Genomic DNA, 20,027 nt, shown 5'->3' on the forward strand with positions numbered 1-20,027 from the left:
TAAGAAATGATTATGCAAATGTTAGTATGAACAATCTAACAGGGGAACTCAGTGGGACTATGTCAACATTTGCAGGAAGACTTTGCTCAGGAGTGTATTAATAGTACTTGAATGGAGTGCATGAACGTGAAAAGTCTTGCCTCAACACTCAGAATGTAATGTTTTAAAGGCTCCTGTCACCTGTTGGAAAGCATTTTTTTTTTAAGTGTTTATTTAACCTGTTTATTCCTTTTTATATTGTTGTGCCCAATAATCTGTTCTTTTGTTGGGCTGTATCATGTTCTGAATGCAGAATCTATTCATCTATCAATTACCTTAGATTCATCTAATACACTCTGTTCCACTAATCAACTGGAGTTTAAAGTGATGGCTCCAATAATCAATAAAGCGCAAAATATTTTTCTGATAGCTCTTGTGGTCATCAATACATGACAGAATTCCTATTTCATTGGGCTGTTTTACAGAGTCATGCATCCCTTTTAGATTGTAGCTGTGGCGGGAATTACATTATCTACAGTAGAAAAGCATATTTACATCATAATTTTCCCTGCTCCAGTCAAACCACCTCTGCTCTCTCCATCTCATTCTATCAGCATATTCGTCAAAATTATTTCACAATTGTATGCTCATAGCTTCTCCTAAAATGTTTGATATTCGAGTCTTCAACCACCCTCAGCAGTTGTGAGTTGGAAATACAAAAATACTTGCATTTCTATTTCCAGTTCTCTTGAAATATCACAGACTTGAAATGTTAGTTTTGTTTTGCTTCAGATGCTACAGGCTTTCATTATTTTTTTTAAACATATTTTTGATCTTCTTTATCAAACCACTTTATGATTTTAATCACTTGTGATAAGACTATAAGACATACAAGCACAAGCAGGCCATTCAGCCCATTGAGTCTGCTCCACCATTCAATGAGATCATGGCTGATCTGATAATCTTCAACTTTACTGTATTTTCCCCATAACCCTTGATTCCTTTACTGATTAAAAATCTCCATCTCAGCCTTGAATATACCTAATATTCTGGCTCAACACTGAAGAATTCCACCCTATACAGCTGTAAGTATAATCTTATCTCTTGTTTATTGCATCCTCTCCACTATCTTTATATTCTTTTTAATAACATGAATAATATTTAATTATGTAATATATAATAATAATAATAATAATAATATGAATGACGCAGACTACTTTGTCTAATCGAGTTCAATGTACACGTTGTTGCTTTCCAGTTCTGTTCAGGCTTATTTTGCAAGGAGTCATGAGTGCCTTACGATAGTGCCTGTGATTTCTTAGAATTTTGTGAAGGGACTATTGTAGCAAATTTCTACCTCTTCCACTTTCAATCTTAGAGTACATCATGAGCTTGCTCAAAATTTCCTCCGGCAATGTTGTTGAGCAGTAGGAGATTAAGCTCACCTGTTGTTGTAATTATAATTCCTTGCACAAATCAAAGAAATGTGTGGTTGCAGTTCAAGAAATTCATTCCTTTGCTCTTCATATAACATACAGTGATGACACTCCTCATGTTGCTGATGAGAAACTTGGTGAGGATGTAGTCCTGCGGATAATAAGCAAGTTAACCAAGTTGATTCAAGTGGTCTTTCCAGGTATGTGGCAACTATAAATTCATATTAGCAGAGTGAACACTAATTATAAATGTCTGAAATACACGAACCTGAAAAATACTAAATCACCAACCAGAATAATTACTCACCTGTGGCGGCAGCGAGAGCGGGTTCTGAGGGCCTGCAGCAGCAGCAGGAACAATTTCCAAAAACTTGTGGTGGCACTCAGACTTGAAGCTTTGGGGAGGGAGGCCCACTTACCATACAGAGATAAGGTTACCTCATAGAAATGAGACTTTTAGATTTGGAACGCTTTCCTTTTCTTCTTGCTTCTGTTTGTTTTTCGTATTTATGCGTTTTTTAAAAAATTCTGGTTTTTGTATCTGAGATGATTGTTTTTTGTGAGTGGTGACTTTGTGCACTTTTTACTGTGCTCCTGTATTTCTGTACTTGAGTATACATGACAATAAAGCCCACTTCTAATTTTAATTCACCAATGTGATGACCTATCATGTGTTTTTCTCTGGAAGGCTTGCATTGTTTAAACATGCCATTTAAAAGCAACTTGCCTTCATTAGAGACAAAATTTTGACAAAACTTTTGATACAGGATGAATGAAGGACCACCACTTTGGAAACAGTAATGTTGTACATAAATTTAACAACAAGGACGTTGAAGTGATTGATGTTATTTTAATTGGATACTTACGAAGTTTCACTTTTTAATGATACCTTGAAGGAAATCATAGAATTTGATACACCTGTGGTTCTTTAAGCAGTTCAATGTCATTGAATCACAGAATTCTTATATTATAAATCACCATTTGGTCTGTTGTGTCCATGACAGCTTTCTAAGAGCAATTCTGCCCCATATCAACTGGCAATACTGGATTTAGTGTAGTGTAATGAGGCAGACTTGATCAGGGAGCTTAAAGTGTAGCAACTCTTAGGAGGGCAGTGATCATAATTTGACTGAATTTACTCTAGTTTGAGAAGTAGAAAACAGAATCAGAGGTAACGCTATTACAGCTAAATAAAGGCAACTACAGAGGCATGAGGGAAGAGCTAGGTAGAATTGATTGGGAGAGGAGTCTAGCAGGAAAGACAATAGAACAGCAATGGCAGGAGTTTCTGGGAGTAGTTCAGGAGATCCAGCAGAGATTCATCCCGAGGAAAGAGAAGCATGGTACAGCGAGGATCAGGCAACCATGGCTGACTGGGGAAGTAAAGGATAACATGAAAGCAAAAGAGAAAGCATATAATGTGGCAAAGGACAGGGGGAAACCAAAGGATTGGGAAGATTACAAAGACCAACAGAAGGCAACAAAAAAAGAAACAAGGAGGGAGAAGATTAAATATCAGGGTAAGCTAGCCAGTAATATAAAAGAAGACTATAAGAGTTTCTTTAGATATATAAAATGCAAAAGAGAGGCAAATGTCATTGGGCAGCTGGAAAAAGACGCAAGAGAGATAATTATGGGGAACAAGAAAATGGCTCAGGAACTGAATAATTACTTCACCTCAGTCTTCACGATGGAAGACACAAGTAAGATCCCAAAGATTTAACAGATTGAGGGGGAAGAGCTGAGTATGGTGGCCATCACCAAGGAGAAAGTGCTAGAAAAAATGAATGGCCTGAAGGTGGATAAATCACCTTGACCAGATGGGCTAAACCCCAGAGTTCAAAAGGAGATAGCTGAAGAGATAGTGGAGGCCTTAGTGGTGATCTTTCAGGAATTGCTAGAATCAGGAAGGGTCTCAGATGACTGCAAAATTGCTAACATGACACCCCTGTTTAACAAGGGACTAAGGCAAAGGGAAAATTACAGATCAATTAGCCTAACCTTGATCATGGGTAAGATCCTGGAATCCATTGTAAAGGATGAGATTTCTAAATATTTGGGGAAGTGTATGGTAAAATAAGGCTAAGTCAGCATGGTTTCATCAAAGGGAGGTCATGACTGACAAATCTTCTAGAATTCTTTGAGGAAGTGATGAGCAGGTTAGACCAAGGATAGCCTGTTATCAACCTGGACTTTGACAAGGTGCCACACAGGAGGCTACTGAGTAAAATAAGAGCCCATGGCGTTAGAGGCTAGCATGGAAAGAAGCTGGCTCTCTGGCAGAAAACAGAGAGTGGGGATAAAAGGCTCCTCCTCAGGATAGCAGCCGGTGACAAGTGGTCTTCTGCAAAGCTCAGTGTTGGGACCACAACTTTTCACTTTACATGTTAACAATCTAGATGAAGGAACTGCGGGCATACTGGCTAAGTTTGCAGATGATACAAAGATAGGTAGAGGGACAGGTAGATTTGAGGAGGCGGGGAGGTAGCAGAAAGATTTCGACAGCTTAGGAGAGTGGACAAGGAAGTGGCAGATGGATTACATGGGAAAGTGAGGTCATGCACTTTGGTAGGAAGAGTAGTGGGATGGACTATTTTCCAAATGGGAAGAAAATTCAGAAGTCTGAAGTGCAAAGAGACTTGGGAGTTCTAGTCCAGGATTCTGTCAAGGTAAACTTGCAGGATGAGTCAGTTAGAAAGGAAGGCAAATGCAATGATGGCATTTATTTTGAGAGGACTTGAATAGAAAAGCAGGGATGTACTTCTGAGGCTCTACAATGCTCTGGTCAGACCACATTTAGAATATTGTGTGCAGTTTTGGGCCCCATATCTTAAGAAGGAGGGACTGACCTGCGATCGTGTTCAGAGGAGGTTAACAAGAATGGTCGCAGGATTTATAAGCTTAACATATGAGGAACGTTTGAGGACTCTGGTACTATACTCAATGGAATTGGGGGGGGGGGGGTTCTAATTGAAACATACAGAATACTGAATGGCCTGGACAGAACAGATGTTGGGATGATGCTTCCGTTGGTAGAAGAGCCTAGGACCCAGGGGCACAGACTTAGAGTAAAGGGAAGACCTTTAGAACAGAAATAAGGAGAAACTTCTTCAGTCAGAGAGTGGTGAACCTATGGAGTTCATTGCCACAGAAGGCAGCAGATGTTCGGTCATTGAATATATTTAAGACTTGGATAGATGGGTTCTTGCATATCGAGGGTTACAGGGAGGAAGTGGGAGAATGGTGTTGAGAAACGTATCAGCCATGATTGAATGGCGGAACAGACTTCTTGGACTGAATGGCCTAATTTCTGCTCCAATGTCTTATGGTCTTATGGTCTACATCTTTCCCACTTTCATTTCAGGTCACTACGCAGTTGCATCCCTACAAGGGCAACCAGATGGTACAATTACAACACTTAAAAGGCATCTGGATTGGCACATGAATAGGAATAGTTTAGAGGGATACAGGCCAAATGCTGGCAAAGGGGAGTAGATCAGATTGGAACATCTGGTTGGCACGGAGGAGTTGGACCAAAGCGTCTGTTTCCATGCTCTATGACTGAATAATTCTGTAACTATAACTCTGAGGAAGAATAATTTGACCCATTTTAAAAAAAGAATTCCTTAGTTGATCGCAACAAATATTTTTATTTCATTCAGTCCACAATTATGTCAAATATCAATTAAAAATTTGGATAACTAAATCAAAATGAAGAAGCTAATTGCAAAGTTTTCTTTAAAAAAGAGAGGAATTTTATTACCTACTAACCTGAGGAGTGTTGGAGAGGGAATTGGAGATGCAAGCATGACATTGGTGATAAGTTTTATAAAGGAGTACAGACGGGAAGCATAAAGAGACAACAATAAACCAAAGAACCCATTACTGCACAGAAAGAGACCATTCAATTCATTATGTCTGCACCAGGTGGAAGAATAATCTAGCTGCCCATTCTAATCCCATCTCCCAGCACGTGATCAATGGCCTTGCAAGTTCCAATGCTTCAGGTACAGATCCAGGTACCTTTTTGAAATGCGTAGAGAGTTTCTGCCTCTGCCACCAAACTGGGTAGTAAATTCCCAAGCAGCTGCTTCCCTCTGGATGAAATGATTTTCCTCATGTGTCCTCTATTCCTTTTACCAATCACCTTTAATTTATACCCTTTGATAACCCTAATGTCTCCTGTAATGTAACTGAGTCTTTCTTGATTATTCTCTATCTAGGCCTCCCATTATTTTTATGCCTCAATTAAGTTGCTCCTCAGCCTTCTCTGTTCTAAGAAAACCAATCCTTGCTTATCCAATCTTTCCTTATAGCTGCAATTTTCAAGCCATAGCAACATTCTTGTAAAAGTCCTCTATACTTTCATTAGAACAATTATATCTTCCTGTAAAGTAATGACCAGAACTGTACACAAAATTCTAACTGTGGAATCTTATACAGTTTCAACATTATATTACCTTTGAATTATATACTTTATTCAACAAAGGAAAACACTCCATATACTTTCTTTACCACATTCTCTCCCTGTCCTGTCACCTTCACCTATAGCCACACATGCTAAGGTCTCTCATTTCCTCTATCCCTCTCAATATCCTCACATTTATTGATATTCCCATGTTTTGTTTGTCTTCCCAAATTCATTACCTCATTTTCTCCAGGTTGAATTCCATTTGCCATTTTTCCATCCACTCAACCAAAGCATTGATTTTGTTCTGGAGTTGATAGCTATCTTCCTCATTAGCAACTGTACTTACGTTTTTTGTCATCTGCAAATTTCCCAAGCATGTCTCTCACATTTATGCCTAAATCACTAATATTTACCACAAACAGCAAGGGACTCAGCATTAAGTACCATTGGACACTACTTTCTGTTTGGAAAAAAAATATTAATCATCTCCCTTTGTTTGCTGTCACTAAGCCAATTTTAGTCCAACGTGCCAGATTCCTTTATGGGACATTGGGATTTTACTTTTCTGACCAGTTTACCATGTAGAATCTTATTAAATCCCTTACTAAAATCCATGCAGATAGCATCAACTATGCTTCCCTCACCAACCATTACTTCATCTAACTGGGTAAGACATGAAACTATGCTGACTATCCCTGATTAATTTTTCAAATAACAATTAGATTAGATTAGATTACTTACAGTGTGGAAACAGGCCCTTCGGCCCAACAAGTCCACACTGACCCTCCGAAGAGCAACCCACCCAGACCCATTCCCCTACATTTACCCCTTCACCTAACACTATGGGCAATTTAGCATGGCCAATTCACCTAACCTGCACATTTTTTTTGGACTGTGGGAGGAAACCGGAACACCCGGAAGAAACCCACGCAGACACGGGGAGAATGTGCAATTAATTTTATCTCTTAGAATCGATTCTAATAATTTGCCCACCACCAAATTCTGATTGTCCCATAATTATTTGGCCTATCCATTACACCATTTTACAATAATGGTGTACTGTTCACAGGCCTCCAATATTCTGGTAGCTCCCCTCTAGTCAGGATTGAAAAATGATTCTCAGAGCATGCGTTAGCTTCTTCTTGACTCCCCTTATAGGTAGGATAAAATAATCTGGCCCTTGTAATTTAAGCACCTTCAAGAATATCAGACCAGCCAGTAATTCCTTTTCATACATTAACCTTTTGTAACTAATATTTCACACTTCTTCTTGATTTAGAATGTCTGTATTATCCCACTCCTTTGTGAAGATAGAAATAAAGTACTCATTAAGAACCCTGCCCACGTGCAAGTTACCTTGTACAATGCTGTTGGCCCAACCCTTTAGTTATCTTCTTGCTCTTGTTGTACTCTTAAAAGAACTTTGGGATTTCCTTGGGATTTTTATCTGCTATCATTTTTTACTTATTCTGTCTTTACTTTTATAATTTCAGTTTTTACTTCTGCCCCCTTACTTTCTATATGCCTCTAGGTTTTCTTTTGACTGTCGTAAGCTTACTTGAGCTTATTCTTGCTCTGGATAGCCAGGGGGCTCTAGGTTTGCAAGTACCACTCTATTTCATTTGTGGTGACATGTCTGTACTGGCTGTGGAATTTTATGTTGGAGTGGTTCTCACTGTTTCATAGTTGATATATATCCTCAGCAGTGGTGAAGTTTGTAAATATCTTTTGAGTTGTCAGTGAATGGATGCTTCCCAGTTTTCACTGGGTGCTGTCTTCTGAGATGAGACACACAAGTAGAGTGAATCTCAGTCTTTGAGAAACATGTTTTGGTCCTGAAATGTCTTGATTGTAAAAATTAGATAGTGGACAGTAAATTAAATAGTCCATATTGACCTTGTCATGACAACTCTCAAACATTGCATTTCAGATCTTAAAAGATTCCCTTAGGAGAGGGAGAGAAAAATTAATTGCAGTAGATCAATTTTACCATGTTGTGCCAGATCCTTGTGAAATAGTTTAGAAAATCTGCACATTGCTCCTTAGTTCCTCACTGAAACCTTACTAGTACCATGTCTATAGCCAGTACTGAGGCTTTCTTAAATTAATGGGGAAATCTATTCTTATTACTTAGGCAAGTTAAACAATCATGCCAAAACAGCTGGAATTCACATTATAGCATGTGAACTGTGACTGCAGATTCTTAGCATTCAGATATAATATCAATATATCTTAAAACACTTGAACAAATTGACTTTCTGTCCCTAACCTTTACTTCCAGTTGTCACAGTTTTTGATCATGTGTTATGGTTAACCTTTACTATTGTCGTTGCTGTACTAATACTTCCCTTCTTATTTTTCTACATCAGCTGTTTTGTTATCAGCACAAGACCCAAGCTATTAGTCACCCTGTAGAGCTGTTTTCTAAGGTCCTTATTACAACTCTATTGCTATCTTATATCTACAAAATGCTTATTTATCACCTGAGAATAAACAATGACATTTGACAGTTGAAAGTTAAATGTTGGAAAATGCCACCTCGTTCACTAATGTCCTTTTGGCAAGGAAATCTCCCATACTTGCCTGGTCGGGGCTACATGCAACTCTAGACTTACAGCAATGTAGCTGACTCTTAACTGCCCTCTGAAATGGCTTAGCAGGCCTCTCAGTATCAGAGAAATCAGAGATGCCATGTCAGTGATGTCCACATTTCATGAATGCATAAGATGAAAGTAATGTGGAATCATTAAGCTCAGAAAGAGACCTTCTAAAAGAGCTATCCAATTAGTCAAACTCCAAAGTGGCAAAATTCTGTTGATGCTGGCTATTTTAAGTAAATGCGCAATGTTGGAAGAAATTAAGCTTTGCATCTGTCGAGAAAGAATTAAAATCAACATTGAGTCCATTATGACTCTTCGGTACTCGATCCACTCACCTGCTCTTTTTCCTGCAAATTTTTCCTGAAAGTATTTACCAAGTTTCCTTTTGGAAGGTATTATTCAATCTGCTTTGGCTACTCTTTAAGAATGCCCTACATTTTAAGGAAATAAATTATGCTCAACTTCTCATTGGTTCCTTTACCAACATTGAAACTCTTTTATCATGGTACTTGATTGAGCATCTATTTGCCTCAAGTCTGATATGACAGGTAGTAAATAAGGTTGTCCTAAAGCGAAATTAGATACCAAGCCACACAAGATAATATGAGCAGGTGACCCAAAACTTGACTTCAAACAGTATTTTAAGGGAAGGTAGCAAACCTTCAAATTATCTGGGCTTCTCCAACTCTGGCCTCTTAAACATCTCAAACTTTAATGGACTGAGCTGTCACTATGATTTAACTGCCATTGCTGATGCCATAGATTGTGATCTATAGTTCTGCTCTCTGTTTTTCATTCTGGAGGCTCCTTTAGCCTTGGCTAGACTAGCCCCATTGAGTCCAGTGCATCTCTATCTTTGCCATATCAAAGGATGACTATAGCCTGAATCTTAGGCATTCCAATAAACTTTTTATTTACATATTGATATATAGAACACTAAGTACAGCTCTTTTCTTTTTTCTGACTTCAGATTCTTGATATCATGTCCCTGTGTCATGTCAAATGTGCTATTTTCCCAGTTGGCCACATCTGGCACCTTGTGGCATTTGCCACCTCTACCAGTATGTGGTATTGGGTAAGGCTTGTTTGAACATAGTCATTGCCACCAATCCTTCTTTAGCTTTACTTTGGCTTGGGTCAAGATAGTGACTAGCAATGAGGGCTACCCCACCATAGAGTCTGTACACCAGAAGTGCAATTCTTAGATAATAAAAAGGTTTATTGTATGATGCAAGTGAGTGAAGCTATATTTTAGTCAGTCATAATTGCTAGGATATTCAGTTGCAGATTCAATTGTATCTGTTCCTTCTAAACCTGAGATAAGACTTGCTATCTCCATCTACAGACTATGAAATCAGAAAAATGGGTAGAGTCGTAGAGTGATATGGCATGGAAACAGACCCTTTAGTCCAACCTGTCTGTGCCAACCAGACATCCCAATCTGACCTAGTACCATTTGCCAGCATTTGGCCCATATCCCTCTCAACCCTTCCTATTCATATGTTATCCAGGTGCCTTTTAAATGTTGTTATTATACCCACCTCCACCACTTCCTCTGGCAGCTCGTTCCATACACATACCATCCTACGGGTGGAGAAGTTACCCTCCAGGTTCTTTATAAACCTTTCCCCTCTATACTTAATCCCATACCTTCTAGTTTTGGACTTGCTCCACCCCAGGAAAAAGACTTTGGCTATTCACCCATGCCTGTCATGATTTTATAAACCTCTACAAGGTCACCTCTCAGCCTCCAACATCTCAGGGGAAAAAAGCCCCAGCCTTCTAAAATGGCTTCATCAATGTTTGGTACAGTCGCAACATGATGTCCCAGCTCCTATACTCAATGTTCTGATCAATGAAGGCAAGCCTGCCAAATATCTTCGCCACCCTGTCTACCTGTAACTTCACTTTCAAGGAACTATGCACCTGCACGCCTAGGTCTCTTTGTTTGGCATCATTAACAAGGATCTTACCATTAAGTGTATAAATCCTGCCCAGGTTTGCCTTACCAAAGTGCAACACCTCCCCTTTATCAAAATTAAACTCCATCTGCCACTCTTTGGCCCATTGACCCATTTGATCAAGACCCAATTTACTCTGAGATAATCTTCTTCACTGTCCACTACAGCATTTATTTTGGTGTTATCTCCAAACATACTAACCATGCCTTTTATATTCACATGCAAATCGTTTATGTGAATGATGAAAAATACTGGACCACCACCGATCCTTGTGGCACACCACTAGTCATAGCTTCCAGTCCATAAAGCAACCCTCTACCACCAGCCTCTGTCTCCTACCTTCAAGCCAGTTTTGCATCTAATTGGTTAGCTCCCCCTGGATCCCATGTGATCTAATCTTACTAACCACTCTACCATGTGGAACCTTGCCAAATGTTTTGCTGAAGTCCATAATTATCAACTTCTTCAAAGCCATTACCTTAAACAACATTAGAGTTATATCTTCATTAATCTATATTCGTTTAAATGTTTAATTGCTCCACCATTAGCAACTGTGGCTTCGGCTGCCTGCATTGGATCTAAACTCCAGAATTCCATCTCTAATCTCATCCCGTGAATTTACAGTTGGATGTGGATGATCCACCTTTTGTGTGAAATCTCGTCCTATGTCTTTGACATAACATCCTGTGCTTTTTCAGAGTTCTAGATAATGAAACAATCTTTTTTTTGATTGGGAGGTGATGGTGTTGGACTGGGGTGGACAAAGTCAGAAGTCACACAACAACACTTCATCTGATGAAGGAGCAGCACTCCAAAAGTTTGTGATTTCAAATAAATCAGTTGGACTATAACTTGGTGTCATGTGACTTTAATCTTTTTTTCTTTTAGACATGGTTAAAATGCACATTTAGATTTTTCAATTAGTTTGTTTTTGCAAAGATGTTAATTATTATATTATCAGCCCTTTTGCATTTAAATAAATTTGTTTCTATACGAAATTAATATATCTCAATAGGCACGAAAGTCTACTCTGCAATGGGAAATCACGACTTCCATCCAAAAAATCAGCTTCCTGGTAACTATCACAAGATTTACAACAGAACTGCTGAATTATGGGCACCGTGGATGGACCATCAATCTATCGCTATCTTTAATCAAGGTCTGGCTAAAAGACAAACAGTCCTTTTTTTCACTGACACACAATCTAAATTCAAATTGTAGTTTTCTATTTTGCCTGTAGGGTTCCTGTTCACAGTTTTCTTCACTCTCCCATGAATGAAAACTCATGTTAGATCAATGGTTAATTTTAAATCTGAGATTTATTGACTTTCTGTTAACCAAAGGTATGAAGGGAAATGGGGCAGATAAGTGGTGACACCTCAGCCATGATTGAATTGAATGGCACAGCAGACTTGAAGGGCTAACGTCCTCCTATATTACAGCCTTACAGTTTAAATTATCAACCTTCAAGAGTTGTCTAGACATATTGGCAGGCTATTTGATAAGAGTGGCCATCAGAGCTGAGCCCAGATCTGTTCCCATCCTGAAGACATTAGCAGATAATGACAGGAGTCAAAAAGAACTCCTGCTGTTTGGATGTGACATGAAATTAGTATCTGGTCTGCTCTCTCAAGTGTAGTAAATGATCCTGTTACATCAACTTCAATAAGAGCTGAGGAATTTTTCACTTATTCTGGCCAATATTTATTACTCAAACACAACTAAAATTGACTTAATTGATATTTTTGCGACATCATTATGCATAAATGGCAAGTATAGTGATCAAGGACATCCTGAGGTTGAACACCACTTTATATTTATATTACACTTTAACACAGTAAAATATTGCAAAGCATCTCAGAAGCATTATTAAGTAAAATGTGACACACATTTACATAATAATATGTTAGGGTAGGTGATTAGAACCTTGGAAAACATGATAGGTTTTTGAGGAGGGTAGGGAGATTGAGAGGTTTCAGGAGGGATGTCTCGAACTTGGGTCTCATGCAGATTGGGAATAACCATCAATATTGGAACAATCAAGATTGGATGTGCAAGACACTAAATGTGGAGGATTGCAGAGATCTCAGGGCAATGGAAGTTCGAGATGTGAAGTGAGGCCATGGTGCTTATTTCTTTAGATAATTATCTCATTCAAGTTACAAGGTATTTCATATTAAAATTCTACTAGCATCCAGTTTATAACAGACCAATGTGGAAATAGAATACCTTGTCTCAACTGAGTTCAGTCTGGAGTAGTGTTTGACAGTACTTTGACTGTGCACTTGGTTTTCTGATTTTTTTTATTCCACTAAAGGGGTAATAATTTTAATGAACAAATCCCCAAAAACACAATTGACAATTTGCCTACCATTCTTGACTGTCTCCATGATTTGGAGACACCAGTGTTGGACTGGGGTGTACAAAGTTAAAAATCACACAACACCAGGTTATAGTCCAACAGGTTTAATTGGAAGCACACTAGCTTTCGGAGCGACGCTCCTTCATCAGGTGGTACCACCTGATGAAGGAGCGTCGCTCCGAAAGCTAGTGTGCTTCCAATTAAACCTGTTGGACTATAACCTGGTGTTGTGTGATTTTTAACTTTGACTGTCTCTGGCATTTTGCTCTATTGGAATCCACTAACTACACTAGGCTGCTGATCAAAAACAGACAATGGAAATACAAGGCTATTATGATGAAAAATTTGTAGTTTACATATAAATGCCATTTTTGGAAGTTGGTTTTAAAAATAAAGGTAGATGTGTATTCATTACTTCTGTGAAGAGCTTATTTAAACAAACAAGGTCAGAATCCTTCTGGAATAGTGACTAAATCCAACATTTTGCTGGAAACTAAGTAACTGCAGAGTTCTCTGACATTGATGAAAACAATGTTTGTACTGTTGGATTTACGCCAAGTCAGGCAAGTAGTTTACATAATTGGCTTTGGTTTTCAGTTCAGAAGACCAACAGGTTGAATTTGGAAGCCAATATATTTTCTCAGATAGAAGGAGTTGGGGAACAAATCACTTCAGAATAGTTTACTTTGTCAAAAAATCTGAAGGTTATTAGAACTAAGAGATCTTAGGTTCTCAGATTTGTTAAAAGATTCATTTGGGCCAATTTTGTAAAGTACTGATTGAATTGTCCCACAGTCCAATAAACAGTTAGGTAGAAACATAAGAGTTGAGATGGGGTAAATTCTCTGGATGTGACTCTCTCAAGTAAATAATGTAAGGAAATGGGTTCAGACTTTGTTTTATTGTGTATTAATATCATACACATCTTTGATGTTTAAATAGCCTGGTTGATTGTTTTTGTTCTTTGATGTCAGAAACTTCTGTTTTAAAGAAAATCTGCAGTCTCACGAGAATATGATTGCAGCTAACTACCACATTAGAAAAGAAGATAATTGAACCAGATTTCATTCTGAGATATTACTTGTCCAGTAGTGCCATAGCTGGGACCATAACACTTTTACAATCTTGGACCTTCCCATTAAGCTTGAGGGACTTGACAGTTTTGGTGCAAGAAGCTTGTTTCCCCTTGCAGGAGAGTTTAGGACCAAAGTTCTAAGGAATCACGGTTTAAAGGGGTCACCATTTTAAGACAAGAGATGAGGAGGAATTACTCTCTCAGAAGATGGTGCAGTTGTGAAATTCTTTACTTTGGAGGGGTGTTAAGGTTAGCTGCTAAATATATTCAAAGCTGAGATAGACATAATTTTAATCAGTGAAGGAAACAAGGGTTATGAGAAAAGGCAGGAAAGTGGAGTTAAGGATTAGCCATGATCTCACTGAATGATGGAGCAGACTCAATTAAACTGCATTGGTTTTGATAATAGGGAGAAGTTGGTCATTGGCTTCCAAAAGAAATGTTCGTCCACTACCCCAACATTTTCCATCCTGACCTCAAATTCTCCTGGATCATCTCTGACAACTCACTCCATTTCCTGGACCTCTCCATCTTAATCTCTGGCAACCGACTCAACACTGACATCTACTTCAAAGCCACTGACTCCCACAGCTACCTTGACTACACCTCCTCCCACTCCCATCCTGTAAAAATACAATCCCTTACTCCCAATTCCTCCACCTCCACCGTATCTGCTCCCAAAATGAGCAATTCCACTCCAGAACATCCCAAATGTCCTCTTACTTTGAGGACCATAATTTCCATTCTGGGCCTCCTCCTCCACCACCTAAACAAGGCACCCATAAACTGGAGGAAGAACACCTCATCTTCCACCTCAGGAGCCTACAACCACATGGGCTCAACATTGAATGCACCAGTTTCCAAATCTCCTCTAACCCCACCCCATCCTAGGTCCAACCCTCTAACTCGGCACTGCCCTCTTGAACTGACCAATCTGTCCATCTTCCTTTCCACCTATCCGCTCCACACTTCCTACCAACCTACCGCAATCACCTCCTACCTGCACCCACGGATCGCCATCCCACCTACCTTTCTCACAGCCCCAATCCCCCCATTTATTTCTCAGTCCCCTTCCTCCCCAGTCCTGATGAAGGGTCATAGCCGAAATGTCGACTCTCTTGCTCCGTGGATGGTCCCTGACCTGCTGTGGTTTTTTTTCCAGTGCCACACTTTATTGACTGACTCTCCATCATCCGCAGTCTTCACAACTTCCTAGTTCCAACGAAAAAGGCAATATGAGGAAAAAATTAGAAAAACTAGGATTGATAGGAATTTGTAAAGGAATGAGGGAGAATTGCTCATGGTTAAAATAACCATCTTACTGAATCTTGATTGGCTTTAGGTGCTTTCTACACTGAGAAGCTGCTGGGTAGGACTGACCAGAGAATCATTGTTTTGAACACAAATCTGTACTACAGCAGCAATAAGTATAATGTTGGGATTAATGACCCTGCTGGCCAGTTTCAATGGCTTGAAGAAATTCTTTCAAATGCAATGACAGCAAAAGAAAAAGTAAGTGGCAACTTGAAATATATATACATGTTACGGATTTATTTGAAAAACTGAAGTTGGTGAGGTCTTTTACACCATTGAAAAGAAAGTGTGGAATAAAACAAAGTTTATTGTTCCTACCTCTGAGCCAGGGTGTTCAGGTTTAAGTCCCACATGCTCCAGAGATGGTGATTGAAAATATCTATAGTTATGGTGTGAAAAAATATAAACCAAGTTTGTTTAAAAGACCTTTTTTTAGTAATTCCACTGCCATATAGGGAATTTGTAGAGAATGGTTTAGCTATTTATAAGGTAGGGAAATTAAACCTGGAACAAATGTACTCAGATATACTAACACAACAGATGGAGAAGGCACACTTTTTTGTTGAATGAAGCAAGAACTAAAACAGAACTTTTCCTTGATTGTAGATGTTTTTAATTAACCTGTTGTTGCCAAAGAACCTTATTCTTTGGCATCACCATATCACCAATATGAATCATAACCATTTGAACAATGGTGCCATCATACAAGTGCATACACACCACGCCACTGTCTTCAGGGAAATTTTACTGAATAATCATCAAGAGAATAAACATTGGCATTTCTCCCTCTCTCAAGATGTAGCAGCTGTTTATCACATGCCCAACATTATTACTGCTCAGATCAGCTAATTTAAAATATCAAGGATGCTTTAATATTATCAATAGGAAGCAACTCCCTGTTAAACAATTAGTCAAGTGATAATTGTATTGATTGGTTTATGGACTAACTGTGTATTCTATAATTTATAGGTTTACATCATTGGGCATGTGCCACCTGGTTTTTTTGAAAAGAAAAGATGGACATCTTGGTTTGTAGAACATTTCAATAACAGATATGTTGAAATTATCCAAAAGTATCACAGCGTGATAGCTGGTCAATTCTTTGGACACCACCATACAGACAGCTTCAGGATGTTCTATAATCATTCAGGTAATTAATGCATATTTTACAATTTTCACCCTTACAATCCCATTGACATGGTTCCTGCGTTAGTGTGAAGATCTGCAGAATGACCTACATTTACACACTCACTGCATGAGCATTTGATTAATTAGTCAACTGTTAGTTGGTTACTCAGTTAGTCAGCTGAGTGTTGGAATAACAGCTGAGTCTGTTCCAAGTATCTGCAAACAACCATTTCCCACTCAATACCTGGTTAGTGATCAGGAGCATAAACGCTAACTGATGTTTCTTCCTTCCTGGTTGAAGATGCCCCCTACTGTTATCATAGAGCAATCGTGTGATTTTAAACTGAACCTTTTAAGTCTGAATCAATAGATGTGGGACTGGAAAAGCACAGCAGGTCAGATAGCATGCGAGGAGCAGGAAAGTTGACGTTTCAGGTCAAAACCCTTCGTCGGGATTGGGGAGGGGGAGGGGGAGGGGGAGGGGAGCCCAGAAGTAAAGAGGAGGGGGGTGGGGCTGGGGGAAGGGTATGTGGAATAGGTGATAGGTGGATGCAGGTAGGTGGTTATTGTGATTGATCAGTGGGAAGGGTGGAATGGATAAGTGAGTAGGAAAATAGACGGGCAAGGTCAGTTCAGGGAGTCAAGGAGGAGTGGTGGGGTGGACATGGGAAAAGGCTGGGGGTGGAAGGATTTTGAAGCTGCTGAAGTCAATATTGAGGCCATTGGGCTGTAAGCACCCTAGGCAAAATATCAGTTTATGTTTGGCCTCACTCTGACAGTGGAGAAGGTCAAGGATGGAAATGGCGCCAGTGGAGTGGGAGGGGGAATTAAAATGGAAGACAACGAAAGTCAGTTTGGTTAGACCATGTAGAGCACAGATCTCCAAGTCTGTGTTTAGTCTTCCTAATGTTCAGGAGACCACATCGGGAGCAACAGATATGATTGAATGAAGTGCAGGTGAATTCTATCAAATCTGCAAGGATTGTTTAGGGTCTTGGACGGAGGTGAGAAGGGAGGTGTAGGGGTGGATGTTGCACCCATTGCGGTTGCAGGGAAAGGTATCGAGTGTAGTAGAGAAGTTGGTGGGGAGTGTAGAGTTGACGAGGGAATTGTGGAGTGAATGGTCCCTGTGGAAAGTGGATAAGGATGGGGAAGGAAATATCTTTTTGGTGGTGGTGTCAAATTGTCGGTGGCGGAAATGTTGGAGGAGGATGTATTGGATTTGGAGGCTGGTGGGGTGGTACATGAGGACTAAGGGGACCTTATTGTTGTTGGGGAGAGGGGCTTGAAAGCAGAAGTGATGAAGCCAAATGAAGGAGATGTGGTTTAGGGCATCCTCAATTGCTGAAGAGGTGAAACTACAGTCCCTAAAGTAGGAGGATATCTGGTATGTTCTGGAGTAGAACACCTCATCCTGGGAGCTGATGTGGCTGAGGTGGAGAAATTGAGAGTAAGGAATAGCATTAGCTAGTTTTGAGAAGGTTTGTAGCTCAGGTTGAGATTCTGGATGTAGGTTTGCTCACTGAGTTGGAAGGTTCATTTTCAGACATTTTGTCACCATACTAGGTAACATCTTCAGTGAGCCTCCGGATGAAGCACTGGTGGTATATCTTGCTTTCTATTTATGTGTTTGGGTTTCCTTGGGTTAGTGATGGCATTTCCTGTGGTGACATCATTTCCTCTGGAGATGTTATTTCCTGTTCTTATTCTCAGGGGGTGGTAAATAGCATCCAAGTTAATGTGTTTGTTGATAGAGTTCCCGGTTGGAATGCCACGCTTCTAGGAATTCTCGTACATGTCTCTGTTTGGCTTGTTCTAGGATGGATGTGTTGTCCCAGTCGAAGTAGTGTCCTTCCTCATCCATATGTAAGAATAGTAGTGGGAGTGGGTCATTTTTTTGTGGCTAGTTGATATTGATGAAGCCAAACAGAGACATGCATGAGAATTTCTAGAAGCATGGCATTCCAACTGGAACTCTATCAACAAACACATTGACTTAGATCCCATTTACCACTCCCTGAGAAAAAGAACAGGAAATAACATCACCAGAGGAAATAATGTCACCACAGGAAATGCCATCACCAACCCAAGGAAACCCAAACACATAAATAGAAAGTGGGCTATACCACCAGTGTTTCATCCGGAGGCACACTGAAGATGTTACCTAGTATAGTGACAAAATGTCTGAAAACGAACCTTCCAGCTCAGTGAACAAATCTACATTCAGTTTGGAATAACATCTTTGCAGAAGAGTGAGTGTGGGTGAGAGGAGGATTAGTCAAGGTAGTTGTGGGAGTCATTAGGTTTGAAATGGATGTGATTGGTGAGTCGGTTTCCGGAGATGGAGATGGAGAGGTGCAGGAAGGGGAAGGAGGTGTTGGAAATGGTCCAGGTGAACCTGAGGGCGAGGTGGAAGGTGTTGACAAATTTCATGAACTGCTCGAGCTCGTCTTGGGAGCACGACGCAGCACCAATGTAGTCATCCATGTACAGAGAAAGAGGTCCGGAATGGTGCCATTGTAGTTATAGAAAAGGGACTGTTCCACGAATCCTGCAAAGAGACCTGCATAGCTCGGGCCCATGCAGGTGACCTTGGCCACCCCTTTAGTTTGTAGGAATGAGGAGGAATCAAAGGAAAAATTGTTGAGGGTGAGGACCAATTCTGCCAAGCGAATGAGAGTGTCAGTAGAAGGGGACTGTTTGGGCTTATGGGAGGGCAAGAAGCGGAGGGCTTTTAGGCCATTCATGTGGGGGATACATGTGCAAAGAGCCTGCACATCCATGATGAAGATGAGATGTTGGGCCAGGGAATTAAAAGTTTTGGAAGAGGTGGAAGGTGTGGTAGTGTCACAAATGGAAGTGAAGAGTTTCTGGAGAGGGGTACAATTACAACATTTAAAAGGCACTCAGATGGGTATATGAATAGGAAGGGTTTAAAAGAAGATGGGCCAAATGCTGGCAAATGGGACTAGGTCAGATTGGGATGTCTAGTTGGTGTGGATAAGTTGGACTGTAGGGTCTGTCCATTCTGTATGACTCTTTGACTCCATGACTCTATAAGTTACCCACAACTGATCTGTGAATCAATATTCTGGGTTCATGATATACTCTGTGTACTTGGTCACAAGATTCTTGTGGTAAGGGAGCGAGATGTGAATGGATAAGACAATTATATGGTCATCAACATTTTGCTGTTCGTGAGATCTTGCTCCTGATCTCCTTTTGAACATTATGAAAATCCATTACTATATATCTGAATGTTTCTGATCTAATCATTTTTTTAAATATCTGTGTGTTTAGTGGAATTACAACTCAGGAAAGATTTGCACTTTTCTCAAGCTTCCACATGTCCCGAAGTGCATTCCAGATAATTAAGCACTTTTTGAAGTGTAGTCACTGTTGTTGGATAGAGTAAGGTACCACAAAAACATTAACCAGATAACCTATTTCATAACCAATAACTATTAATGATAGAGGAGAAACTCTTGCCCAGGTCACAGGAAGAGCTGCATAGTTCTACTTCAAAATAGTGGGATAAGATCTTCTAAAATTAGCTTAAGACAGCAGAGCCGACTAGCCTCAGTTTAATATCACACCTGAAAGATAACACTTGTGAGAATGCATCATTTCCCAAGTGCTGCATTAGATCATCACTTGGGATTGCAGACTTAAATGTCTGGTGTGGGATTCAAATCCATAGCCTTCTCACCTCAAAAGTGAAGGCACTATTGAATGTACACACGTGGCTTGATCCAACAGTT

The 20,027-nt window shown here is 39.8% G+C and overlaps 1 protein-coding gene across 3 annotated transcripts in view; it reads left to right on the plus strand.

Moving 5' to 3' along the window:
• LOC122563518 (acid sphingomyelinase-like phosphodiesterase 3b) overlaps positions 1-20,027 on the plus strand; it is a 64,213-nt gene that overhangs the window by 29,225 nt on the left and 14,961 nt on the right. For all 3 annotated transcript variants that reach the window (XM_043717343.1, XM_043717341.1, XM_043717342.1), the window contains 4 exons: positions 1,518-1,615; positions 11,403-11,546; positions 15,167-15,336; positions 16,108-16,288. In XM_043717343.1, coding sequence (XP_043573278.1) covers positions 1,518-1,615; positions 11,403-11,546; positions 15,167-15,336; positions 16,108-16,288 — 593 coding nt within the window. The remainder of the gene's footprint in view (positions 1-1,517; positions 1,616-11,402; positions 11,547-15,166; positions 15,337-16,107; positions 16,289-20,027) is intronic.

The sequence above is a fragment of the Chiloscyllium plagiosum genome, chromosome 27, assembly GCF_004010195.1.
Source record: "Chiloscyllium plagiosum isolate BGI_BamShark_2017 chromosome 27, ASM401019v2, whole genome shotgun sequence".
Classification (NCBI taxonomy): Eukaryota; Metazoa; Chordata; class Chondrichthyes; order Orectolobiformes; family Hemiscylliidae; genus Chiloscyllium; species Chiloscyllium plagiosum.